We start from the raw sequence: 12,725 nt of genomic DNA on the forward strand, positions 1-12,725 counted from the left end.
TGGATGTGTTATCTCTCAGTATGTGCACCAATGTGAGTAATGAGCTTTCACTATAGGCTTGATTCACCTAATTTGATGCCTGAAAGGAGGCTGTGGCAAATAGCTAATAGGACAGGCTGGTAAGGAAAGAAAAATCATAGCTTGAGCCAAGTTTGTGCAGGAGGCTGTATGGGTGTTAATGAATGTATAATGTAGCATTTCAGTTCTTCCCTTATCAGACCCATGGCATGTATTAACTACTATATTTCCCTATGCATGAACCTAATTATCCTTTTTTTTTTGAACATGCAAAGTCACTTGGATGATATTGGTCACCTTTTAGTATAAACATGGAGAAACTCTACTGAGCATGTGTAGGACCTGATCTCAACACAAACTAAGGACAAGAGACACAAAATGCTTGCTTGCATTCAGTCTCCACACTACCTTATTGGCATTCTGTCTGAAACACTTATTCACCATGGTTCCACAGTTAACAGTGAGGAAAACCCCAACATACACACAGGAAAAAACCTTACTTTAGTATAGGCCCAACATTATCATCAGTGGTTTTCGAAAGCATAAAGCATCATGTGCCATACAGTCTTTACAAGCCAACTTGCATGCAAACCTCAGCTTTACCATCATTACATTTGATGAAGAGCTACACTGGCCATAAAAAGTAACATCTCCTCCTCAGATGTTAAAAACACTCTTCTATGAATTTGAGGAAAATTTACTCCATTTTTTTTTTTTCAAATGCTACAGTGGCCTGACAGTTCAGATGTGCTTAAACCAGGGCAAAGTAGTATCAGAACTGAAGTAGAAGCAGGATGAAAATTCACTTGTCATGGTGCACCTTCAACAAGGAGTGGAGGCTCTACTTAATATACTGGAAACTTGGCGACTGTGTTTCCTACCAGTAAAGGAATGATTAAACTGTGATAATGCTTTTGGTTCTAGTAGATACCTGGAATAATCAAATTCACATGAGTGCCATTAAAGAAGAAAACTCCCTCAAAGAAGCTCTTTGAACATCCCTTTTCCCCTGTTCAGTACAGGGATATTGGATATGGTCAAGTACATAGGTAAACATGGTTTTCAGAAAAGAGCTGACACCAATGGACTTGACTGATAGATGTCAGTCGTATCTCCTGCCATGCTTTGGAAGGAGCTGGTAGCCATATAACACAGTGCAGTCATTACTATTTGTCTCGGGGGGGACAAGGTGTGAGGGTGGTCTCTTCAGAAGACATACGTTTATACAGCTTCTCACAGAGCTGGGAGATAAGAGTCAACACCTCTACATCTGCTCTGGGATGAAATATGCTGAGAAATAGGGAGTCTAGGTCAGTGTGAGAGTGTAGACAGCTCTGTAAGGTAGCTGGATAAGACTTGTCTGGATAACTTAATATGACCAGATAAGCTTACCTGGCTAACTTTAGACCAGTTAATTTAACCGGAAAAGGCTCAATATCACTACTTATCTGGCCAGCTAGCCGGATAAGTGACTTATCTGGCTACGTAGTGTAGCTGGATATTCAGCGGCAGTCACTTAGCTGGATAAACCTGACCTATCTGGCTAAGTAGGATTTGAATATAGACCCCCACTGTGTTTAGTGCTCTTACTGTGTGTAAGGATGGTTTAGGTCTGTCTGTATATGTAAGGCTGTGTATATGTCTCTTAGTGAGTGAGGCTGTGTAGGTCTCTCACAGTGGCTTGTTTCGGTGTCGCAGGTTCAACAGATTGTATTTGCTTCGCCACAGTGGGTACCAATGATCCCATTACTTCTGCTCTTCATATCATTGTAGGTAAGTTTTCCAGTCCTTTAGTGCACTGACATCTTTGGCAGCACTTACACATTGAATACAACAGGAAATTCATTTTACTGTGCATGAAAAATGAATATCCTTTCCATGGAGCAAGTCAATTCTTTCCTGTTTTCTGTCTCCCTTCCTGTAATGATTTGAGAGATCCACTCCATGTTCAGAGCAGAGACTGATTTCATCCTGAGAGAGTCTTGGTGCTTCCTCATGTGTCCATAACTGAGTGACAGGCTCTGTCCATGCTAAGAGATCCCTGTGGCTAATACATTAGTTTATTTTTCTTTTTATATCACCTGTCTACAAATAAAATCAAAGTAGTTTACAATCAAATGACATACTTAGCTAAAACATACATACAATAAATAATTCATCCCTAAAACATAAGGTTAAAATAAGAATAGTTCTAAAATGAACCTATAGCCCTCTCATTCTACCAGTTCCTCTGCTTATTATTTCCTTCTACTATCAAAAATTATGTATATACCAGAGTTAATTCTAACTCTCATAGTCCTGTTTGAGTAATGTTTTAATTATTTTGTAGGTATTTAAAATAATTAGATTATGTGTGTGTGTCAGGAGGGATAGAGTTCCAGAGCAAAGGTCCCTGATACAAAATGATTTAAAATCTAAAACATAACATCTTAAGTTAAACTCTACATGTCATGTGCAGCCAATGTAGCCTGATTGTCCACAAATCAGTTTTGCAACACTTGAATAAAGATAAGGGACATCCCTTGAACAGCTATTCTAATAGTCTGTTCTGGTAAGAACTAGAGAATGTATTAAAAGCTGTAAATCCTGTTTCTCTAAAAGTGATCTCAGTGACGGATGTAATGCAGGTACCTGGAAACAACAGTTTTAATTACAGTTGCCACGTAAGCTGTCAGGCAGTTCTTCATCAAAATTTAACTCCTTGAATTGTAACTTTGTTTAGTCTACTCTTCACATCTGCTGCCGGCTGGACAGTTTGGGTCCGAGTGTCTGTACTCGATGTAACATTTCTGCTTCTGTTCTCAGGTGACACTCAGCCTCTGGATGTCTGTGCCGTTCATCATGAAGGCACGCTAATAAAATACTCCGTTTCCCTCATCGGTTACGGATTCTATGGGGATGTTCTGGCCGACAGTGACCAGCACCGCTGGATGGGTCCTTTGAGATACAATTATTCAGGTTTGGTCTTGTGACTTCCTTTGTGTTATGCCCAAACAGCTGCTGGTTCCTTTTAAACATGTTTGCCTTCCTCCCTCCCTGCAGGCTTTAAGATGGTTCTAAGTAACAGGAGCTACGAGGGGAGAGTGGAGTTTCAGCTAGCAGAGAATCCACAGTCCGATCCCAGGGACCAGATGCGCTGCAGGACAGGGTACAACTGCTCTCTCTTCTCTGGCTAGAGCTTGCTTGTACTACAGGCACAGCCTATAGGTGACTGTGTGCTCAGCTTGCAGAGGCTTAGCCTGCAGCCTCCTCTCGGGTTACATTTATACTTCAGAGCCATAGCTAGTCACCTCCCATGCCAACTTTGGAAGTGGACAGGAGACAGTGGGGCCGATGCAATACAGTGCGCTCAGGCGAGCGCACTATTTAACCCACAGTCGGACGCCGGATAAATAGGCGCTAATGCAATAGGGGGATTAGCGCCTATTTAGCGCACGTCCGACGCGGAGTGAATGAGGTGGCGCTTATCACATGCAAATGCATGTGAATGAGCCTATTACTCATTCACGCCGCATGCAAAAAGATAAATGTGTGTCTCAGATGCACATTTATCGCTCAGATATTAACGCCTGCCCGGCGCAGGCGTTAATAGCTGAGCGCATTGAAAAGAAGTACAGAAAAGCAGAAAAGACTGCTTTTCTGTATTTTTTTTAAGTAAATAAAATAACGCGGCAGACTGCCAGTAAACTTGGTGTCGGTTTTCATAACCGGCCGTCTGCCAGTAAACTCGGCGGCTGTTTTCATTACTGGCGCGGGTCACATTAGGAAGGAGGCGCTAAGGTCGCGCAAGCAACTCTAGCGCCTCCTTCCTAGCACGACCCCCTAATTTGAATATTGCACGGCGCCCCCCCCCCCCCTTGCGGGTGCCATACGTGCGTTAAAAAAGAGCGAGTGCTGAAAAGTCAGCGCCCGCTTTCAGCGCACATAAGTGCATCGGCCCCGTTGTAAGTAGGTTACAAAAACAGCTGGGTGCACAGCAGTAACCTGACTTGCAATGTCAAGCCATAAAGCCCAGGTACTTCCCTAAGTTGAAGACATGGGGTAGTAGCAGTGGCAAAAGCAGTTACTTGTTCCTTGTTGTGTGTTTAGATGTCTCATCTGTTCTGAGTCATCAGCAAGGCTTAAAGAAGAAAGTGAAGAGCTGCAGGACAAAATGCTGGAACATATAGAAAGCATCCATGGTAAGATACTTGTGCCATACTGTCCCTGTCACTCCCACTCCTATTACAGACCTTCCCGTATCTCTTGTCTTTGCTTCAGCCGCTCCCATCCCAGACTCTCTTTTTGCAGTAGGGACATTTGGGCCAGACTGTAAACTGCTTGACTGTGAAGCGTGCCTAAACTCCAAATCCTGATCTTCCTCTGTCATTGCATCACCACAGACAGCAAGTGGCAAGCTGTGGAAGGCTCTTTTGTGGCTGTTAATGTGACTGGCATGTGTAGTGCATGCCCCAAGAGTCCGGATGGGCTGTCACCCACTGCTCACCTGGCTGATGGCACTGCAGACCTGATCCTGGTGAAAAAATGCTCCATGCTGCAGTTTCTCAGACACTTGATCCGACACACCAACCAGAAAGATCAGGTAGGAGGGAGAATGCTGGAAGGCATTGAAACTGCGACTAGAACATAGTTGGTACTAAGTGCTGGCAGCTAAGGACCATTTGACCCACCCAGGTTGCAGGTTGGATCTGGCATGGTCCGGTACCGTGCTTGGTCCTCTGTTAGACGTGGGACGCAGGTGTTCAGATAAATATTTTCCTCCTTGTTCCTAGGTTTGCCTTGGAACCGAGTTTGCTATCATCATAACAGCACCTCTCTTCTCTCCCAGCACCTGAAGTCCTTACTTCGTAAACAAAACTCTCTTATCTCCTGCAGTTTGCGCTGCCCTTTGTGGAGGTGTATCGAATAAAGGCTCTGAAATTCACAGCCAGAAAGGAGGAGGAAGCCAATTCCATCCTTCTCCAGAAAGGATGCTTCGCAAGGGTGTGCGGTAACCAACCCATGCACAGCTGCTGGACCTGCGATGGCGAAACCGTGGACCATGCTAATATCAGCATCAAGTACGTCCCCACACTGCCCTTACAGCTCATGCACCCTGTTCCCTCTAAACTGTGCCCAAGAAATCCTTTGTATTCGAGTGGCTCAAAGTTTATAAAAAGTTGCACAAAAGAACATTTTTGCATATGTACCCTTTCAAAAATTACAGGGACCAGTGGTCATGGACACTGTGATCCAAGCAGTAAAAGCTTTCTCAATGGACAGGCCTACAGCTAGCTGCCCTTCTTCCTTCCACTAGGAACCTGGCAGGACTGCTTTGTGTTTTTAATAACCCTCAACCCTTCCTCTTTCACCAGGGTACACTGCCAGCTTATTAATCTCTTTGCCCGAGGAATTGAAGGTGGACACCGGCCCTCACTCTTCAGCTGCTAAGCCCCCGATTTCCTGGCGGCAGGATCAATGGACAGAGAGCACCTTCCTTCCTTCCTAGATGGCTGCAGCCAGGGCCCTCCTGCTTTACACAGACTGTTTTGGAAGGAAATGATTTACACAAGACTTTTCCTGTCTAAAACTCTTGCTGAAACTGATGGGTTTTGGAAAAGGTTTTTAGGATGCTATAAACCTATCATTGTACCTCCTCCCCCAAAATATAGAAAGTACCAGATGTCTTGGAAAGAGGGGGAAGGTGGTCTTGCTCCTATGGAGCAAATGCCTATTCACTAAAGGATCCATTAGGCATGACAGAGCACTTAGAGGATAGCAGGATCGGCCCTTGCAGGGATGTGGATGTAGCACCGAACCAGCCTACATCAAACTTGTCTCACATGGAGTCTCACATGGAGCCAAGACTTGCTGAGTAGAGAGTGAATCATTTTCAGCTCGGCATAATACATCCAATAAAGAAGGAAAGGGGTAACCATCACTGTCTCTTTTTATTACCCCCCTTCCTCCCTCAAGGAATCAGCGCTAGAATAAAGTAGAGCTGCAGCGACAAACAGTGCATGCTTAGAGGTGGGTCAAACAGTACAGCTACCAGTCATGATTAATGGCCTGAGAAGGAACACGCTGCTTGCAAGAGCAGGCAAAAGTACTTTCTCTCAATACAAATACAAGAGGGGGAAAAAAAACCACACATCCAATCAGACTATTTATTAACAAAAGTTGAGAAAGGTAAGAAGTAGTGCAAAAAAATAATGCTGGAATGTTTTAACTATTTTCTAACCCTATAAAGAAAACTCTTAGCCCATCCCTTGCTCATCAAGGCCACAGTCTATAGAAACAGGGCTAGAAATATTGCCCCTCACCCCACTAGAAATCCCTGCAGGTACCACACCCTCCCTACTTTACATCACTTTGGTTCTGAAATTAAAACTGAAGCATTAATCACACCTTGAGACATTGCACGGCTTGGCCCTCAGCGGCCAGGGAAGGGAAGGGGTACAGCTGACAGCTCAGAGCCTGAAGGGGGATTTAATGCACCTAGACAGCCCGGAATGTAGGATGAAATCTTTGGACATAGCGGGACACAGCTATATAAACCATAATATAGGCTGAAGCTACTTGGGTTGATTCAGAAGCCAGCAAGCAGCCGCAGAGGCAACCCCATACCAGGACCAAACTGCACCTACTATGGACAAGCAAAAGGGCTTCAGTTAAAAAAAACCAAAAACAACCAACCCACATCCGTTACCACTCTCAGCCTCACCCCACCCTCCACTTGGAAAGGTTTTCCCAACTCTTAAGCCACTATTGCACAAGCGCCTGCTAATCCAAAAACAGCAGAAACTTAAAGCATGAGAAGCAATCAGCATTCCCTGCAAATGAAAGTGCAGCAACTGAGCCTCAGCCAGCAACACGCAGCAGAGGGAAAATGGGGCAAGTCCAGTCAGACTCCAAGACTGTTCCTGCAGGAGTCCACAGGGCCCATGCTCTCCACAGCAATTCAGAGTTTGTTAGGGTTCACCCACTTATAGGTCCCTTCATAGCGGAATCCAACTCTTTTCATGAGCTCATCGGCCTCAGCTGGTCCACGGCTAAGACAAAAAAAAAAAAAAGTCTCACAATTACTTCCCAAGTTATTCACTATTACAATATGCACTGCATATAAATCCAGCCCTACTATCACCCAAATCCCAGCTGTATGTGCTTCTCTCTTGGATATTAGTGCACTTGTAATTTTGGTTTTCTTGCACCTTTGTTCTGGGATAGATGCAGATTCAATGTGTGTTACAACTGGCCTAACATCACTCACACACACACAATATAAGACATCAATACCACACCATTAGTAAACAGTAAATACAGCAACATAACATCCCTACTACAGTCTTGTCCTCCCCCCCCACTGGAGATGTGGGACAGACTACATAAACTAAACCAAACACAACCAAAATACCTCACCCTCCCAACCCCTCTGTTATTTTTATTAACGGATCCCCATCATCTACACTACAAACCTCACACCAGACTTTGTCATGGTCTGAAATCCTCCAGCATGTGTGAGAGACAGACTGGGCTGTTAGGGGGGCTTACCTGCCATAGATGTAGGGGATGGGCTTTATTTTCTCAGACTCGATCCTGTGAAGGAGGGGGGTGAATATCCTCCAAGCTTCTCTTAGCTCGTCACTGGGGATAAAGTTAGCAGGGGCTGGTTACTGCTCCCCGAAAGGCCAGAGATCCTGCCAGTCATTAAGTGTAACATTGTGCACAGCAGAACATGAACAGCACAGACTTCATTCCTTCCCTGACTTGTAGAAAGTGTTGCAGAAACGCCCTCGTGTGGCAGTTATCTGCAGAGCAGTCCTGTGCGATGCCTTGAAATCCCTTTCTCTGCTAATATTCCTGGTTTCTTGACACCTGAAGCTGCAATTTGTTACAAACTACTCCCTTCACCTAACAAATCAAAGGGGTCTATGTACAACACCATTTAAGAACATAAGGGTCTTGTGTGCTCCCAAGTAGTCCAAGCCAATCTGGGGCAGAAGGGGGGACACCACCCCCCCACCCCCCCAAAAAAACCCCCCAACACAAATAAATAAATAAATAAAAGTTGCCATAGATAAATGCTAATTTTAGAAATGAATGAAAAATAAAGGCCAGAGGAGACATGGTTAAGGCCCTCCTAGGCCCAGAGTATAGGTGTTACTCACCTGCGTACAAAGTGCATCTGACTGCCACAGAACACATCTAGAATGAGACGCTCGTAGGCATCTGGAAGTTTCACGTCCTAGATAACAAGTGAGAAGGCAGGGAGTGACTGATATGGGTACATCACAAACTAAAGGCTCATGCTGAAGGGGTTCAAATATTTAGAATAAACTGAAAAATAGAGACTCATGTTCAGCACCTTCTTTGTTGAAATCAAAGTTATTGCTGGCAACTAGGGATGTGCATTTGGGAGAAACAAAATAGGAAATGAGAAAATTTCCTATTTTGTTTCAGGTTGTTTTCAAAATGGAACAATTTAAATTCTGACAAAATGTCGTCTGAATTTTGTTTTGAAAAGCAGAAAAAAAAAAAAGAGTCACCCATCAGGCCTACACCTAGGCCCTAAGCCAGGTCCTCACACAGGGCTGAGACCTATTTCAGGGGCCCTGACCTACACCCAAGCATGACACTGGGGTCTCAGCCTAGGCCCTGGCCCAATGCTGGGGCCTTATCCGAGACCAGAGCAAAAGACCAGACCTGGGATATTTCCCAACACCCACTTATCTTATCCGTTGGGAATCCTAAACCCAGGCCTGATGCCAGGGCCCAGTCCTCAGCCCAAGCCCAGGCCTGACACCAGGGCTGGGCCCAGAAGCCCAGGCCTGACATCTGTGCTTTCGCTCAAGCCAGACACCAGGACCCAGTTCAGATGCCGGGTCCTGATGCCTGGGCCTTGGGTACAATACTGAGGCTTGGCCTGATCCTTGGGACTCGGCCCAAGCTCAGATCTGATCTTAGGGCCCAGCTCAGATCTGATCTTAGGGCCCAGCTCAGATCTGATCTTAGGGCCCAGCTCAGATCTGATCTTAGGGCCCAAGCTCAGATCTGATCTTAGGGCCCAAGCTCAGATCTGATCTTAGGGCCCAAGCTCAGATCTGATCTTAGGGCCCAAGCTCAGATCTGATCTTAGGGCCCAAGCTCAGATCTGATCTTAGGGCCCAAGCTCAGATCTGATCTTAGGGCCCAAGCTCAGATCTGATCTTAGGGCCCAGCTGGGTGGCCAGGCCCTGATGCCTGGGCTTTGGCTTAAGCTAAGGCCCAGGGCCTTAGCTTAAGCCAAAGTCATAGGTCTGCGGTCTTCTTTCTTCATATGAAGACATCCAATGGGGATGCACTGGACTACATTAATTCCAGTGAATCTTCTTCAGCAGAAGGCACCATTTTTATGTACAGCAGTTCAATTAACTGCTGTACAACAAAATGACACCCTCTGCTGAGGATGCTCTAGAGTTAATTTACTCCGGCACGTCCCCAGCGGACTTCGTTATTTGAAGGAAGAAGACTGAGGATCTATGAGACCTAGGCTCCAGCAGCTGGGCCTGAGCCTCCAAATCTGGGCCTTCTATAGGGCCTAACCAGAGGTTGTGGCAACTAGTGCAACCTAGGCTTACGCAAGGCTGAAGCTTCAGCCTGGGCTTTGTTGTTGGATTCCCCCCTGGATTGGGTAACAGGGAAGATCCTGGCCCCAGCACCACTGTCCCTGGGTGTGTCTCTATGTGCCGCAAAATGCAACCGAGGAGTGACAAAGGAGGAAATACAGAAGAATCCCAGTTGTCTATTTTAAGCTAAATAAAAAAATAAACATTAAACAAAATGAAATTCATGGGGAAACCCCCCCCCCCAAAATGAAACAAAAGTTTTACTTCTGTGCAGCCCTGACAACTAGTAGAAATAGACCGGGCCTCATACCCATCCTGCTGACAGAGCAGAGACAGATCCCACCTCACATGCCCAAGCTCAGGGTTAAAAAAAAATTGTTGCCCACACGAAAAAAAATTTGCACACACTTAGTCACTCAGAGGGAACACTACATAAGGTCTGACTTTGGCACCGCCCTCCCCCCCCCTGCCCCCCACACACGTGCGAACAATCTGTGAGAACACCTGCGACAGAGCCCATTCTCCCAAATCTAGGAGTTGTGGCTGAGAAAATCTGTTTGTACATTCTCCACCCCAACTATGTGCGATGCCAAAATCGCTCAAGTGTCTTTCTGCCCAATCCAAAAGACGCCCTCTGCCTCTTCTGCCACCTGCAGACGTTTGGTTCTTCCTTGAGTTATACACACTGTCACATTGTCTGACTGATCCTCAAGAGGAAAAAACTGAAAGAGAGCCAGTTTGTTCTGGTCCCTACACAAATGTGTACATTTGTGTAGGGACCATGTGTACAAATGTAAGTTACCTAGTTTCAATGTAAAATAAGCAGTCCTCCTGCCTTATTAGTTTATTGTTCCATGTGAACAGATATGATATCTCGATCAAATGTCGGTATATAAAAACAGTTAAATAAATAAATAAATAAAATAAATGGGATGAACCATTTGGCCTCTTCCGTTGACCAAGTACCCTGAACTACAAGACCTTGACAATGAGTACCAACCTAACAGACTGGCATCTGTTGTCACAGTTATCCATGAAGAGGGGTCCAAATTTTACAGCATTCTCCAGATTCCTAGTCACTAACCACCAATCCAAACTTTACCCGATTTAGAACCAAACGTCTTCTCAAATAATTCTGAGGCTGAGGACACCATCTGGATAGTAAGGCCTTCTGTAAGGGTCTCATAGGCTCATGCCCTGGGTACTAGTTCCAGGGGTGCTGCCACTGACTCCAAAACTTGGAGGTAGCTACACTGCAGGAGCCCTCTGCTGCAACGGCAATCTCACTTGACTTTTCAGTTTCAGAATTCTCTGCCTTACCAACGGTAGCCAACTGATCTTTGCACTGAAATGAGTCCCCGGTATTCCAGAATCTGAGAGGCCTGCAACTTACCCTGGGCAAAATTCATTTCCCAGCCCTTCTAACAAATGAACTCTTGATTATAGCTATCTCGCTCTCCTGAGCCCACTTCGCACAAATCAACCGCATATGGATGAACTAGAATTCCTTCTCTCCACAATGCGGCTGCCACTACCACAGTCATCTGCGGCAGGAAGTCCCACAGCAGAACTGTGTCCCATGCAGAAAGCCTGATGCAAATATCTCAAAAACCCAGAGGAAAATCAAAGCCCAAGCAGAGGGAGGTATATATAGGAAAAGCAAGCGCTATATCTAAGAACTGCCGAAAACCCAGCTCCAGACAGGATGGTAGCAGAGTCCTGATCTCTCCAATTCTCTTTCTGTGCTTGGATCCAAAATGACTATTTCTACTGCAGCAATCCCACTGGCAGGAACAAGCTGAGCCACTTGTCTCTCTGATGCAGGCCTCAACCACACCACCATCTCCTGCTGCTAACCTTCCTTCTCCACACATGCACGACAGAGCTTCCCCCACTTGCTTGCCGACACAAACCACAAGCTATACACAGGGTAGTTCTCTTCCTGTGCTCAAGAACCCATTCCTGCCTGCCTAAGCACTCCCCTCAAAGACAGATTTAAAAACTCAGCCTTCAACTCACCCGAGATCAATAAAAAGTTTGCCGGTGAATGGAGGCCTACACCAAAGGGGCTGAAAGACCTTTTTTTAAACTTTAATACAGGCAGCAAGACAGGCACAGCAAAAACGTGTTTTTTTTAAAATGAAGCTTGTTAAGATAGGAAAGCCTTTGAGGAAGGAGAGAAAGGGGTGGAGGAGGTGGGAAGAGGCAAACTAAAGACCACGATCCCTGGTAGCCCAGCTCCAAAATGGAAGCCACCTGGTCTCTCGCTGTGCTCAACTGAGGAAGGGAGGGAGTACCGGAGGCCGCAAATGCTTAACCCCCTTCAGGAAGCAAACTACATCGGGATGAGAGGCCAATGACCTGCCCCGCAATTTGCCCCTAAGACAGCTCAAGGCAGAAACCTGAACCCGGAGCAAACTATAGGCTAGGCCCTTGGACAAGCCCTGCTGTAAAAAAAGGACAAAATGTGAGGTACTCCTACTGACAGAGGATCCAGCTGCTGGTGAATACACCAGGACTCAAACACCTTCCAAACCCTGACATACGCCCTAGACGTAGGTGGTCTCTGAACTTGGAGCAGAGTGGAAATTACTGGTTCTGAATATCCCTTCAGGCACAACTGCTGCCTCTCAAAAGCCAAGCAGTGAGACAAAAGCGATCCTCCCACTCAGAAAATATGCGTCTTTGACGCAGCAATCCTGTCAGATGAGCCAACAGAAGAGGTCCGTCTATCGCTACGAACCATGGTTGTTGCAAACACTCCGGTGCTACCAGCGGTGCTATCAGCACCACTGTCCCTGGGTGTGTCTATGTGCCGCAAAATGCAACAGAGGAGTGACAAAGGAGGAAATACCGAAGAATCCCAGTTGGCCACGGGCACACCAGAGCATCCAGCCCTACTGAGCCGGCCTCTCTCCTGCAACTGAAAATTCTTGTTGTCTGAGTTACCTCGCGTCGCCATTAGGTTCAACTGAGGAATACCCCACCTGGCACAGATGTGATTCCAGGCTTCTGGGGACAGTTTCCACTCCCCGGGATCTAGATGCTGCCTGCTGAGGACATCTGCCTGCACGTTGTCCACTCCTGCCATGTGCAATGCTGCAATCCCCTCGAGATGATGCT

General features: G+C 46.0%; 2 protein-coding genes across 5 annotated transcripts in view; one reads left to right on the top strand and one right to left on the bottom strand.

The window, feature by feature from the left end:
- The window catches only part of LOC115095150 (ceramide kinase-like), a 23,516-nt gene extending 15,303 nt beyond the window's left edge, over positions 1–8,213 (top strand). For all 3 annotated transcript variants that reach the window (XM_029608456.1, XM_029608464.1, XM_029608472.1), the window contains 7 exons: positions 1,717–1,791; positions 2,824–2,976; positions 3,061–3,166; positions 4,108–4,199; positions 4,401–4,600; positions 4,894–5,078; positions 5,373–8,213. In XM_029608456.1, the coding sequence (XP_029464316.1) occupies positions 1,717–1,791; positions 2,824–2,976; positions 3,061–3,166; positions 4,108–4,199; positions 4,401–4,600; positions 4,894–5,078; positions 5,373–5,448 (887 nt within the window). In that variant the 3' untranslated portion in view covers positions 5,449–8,213. The remainder of the gene's footprint in view (positions 1–1,716; positions 1,792–2,823; positions 2,977–3,060; positions 3,167–4,107; positions 4,200–4,400; positions 4,601–4,893; positions 5,079–5,372) is intronic.
- The window catches only part of G6PD (glucose-6-phosphate dehydrogenase), a 22,481-nt gene continuing 15,906 nt past the window's right edge, over positions 6,151–12,725 (bottom strand). For both annotated transcript variants that reach the window (XM_029608493.1, XM_029608484.1), the window contains 3 exons: positions 8,166–8,242; positions 7,549–7,641; positions 6,151–7,049 (listed from right to left, as the gene is read on the bottom strand). In XM_029608493.1, the coding sequence (XP_029464353.1) occupies positions 6,959–7,049; positions 7,549–7,641; positions 8,166–8,242 (261 nt within the window). In that variant the 3' untranslated portion in view covers positions 6,151–6,958. The remainder of the gene's footprint in view (positions 7,050–7,548; positions 7,642–8,165; positions 8,243–12,725) is intronic.

Source organism: Rhinatrema bivittatum, chromosome 1 (assembly GCF_901001135.1).
Source record: "Rhinatrema bivittatum chromosome 1, aRhiBiv1.1, whole genome shotgun sequence".
NCBI classification, from domain to species: Eukaryota; Metazoa; Chordata; class Amphibia; order Gymnophiona; family Rhinatrematidae; genus Rhinatrema; species Rhinatrema bivittatum.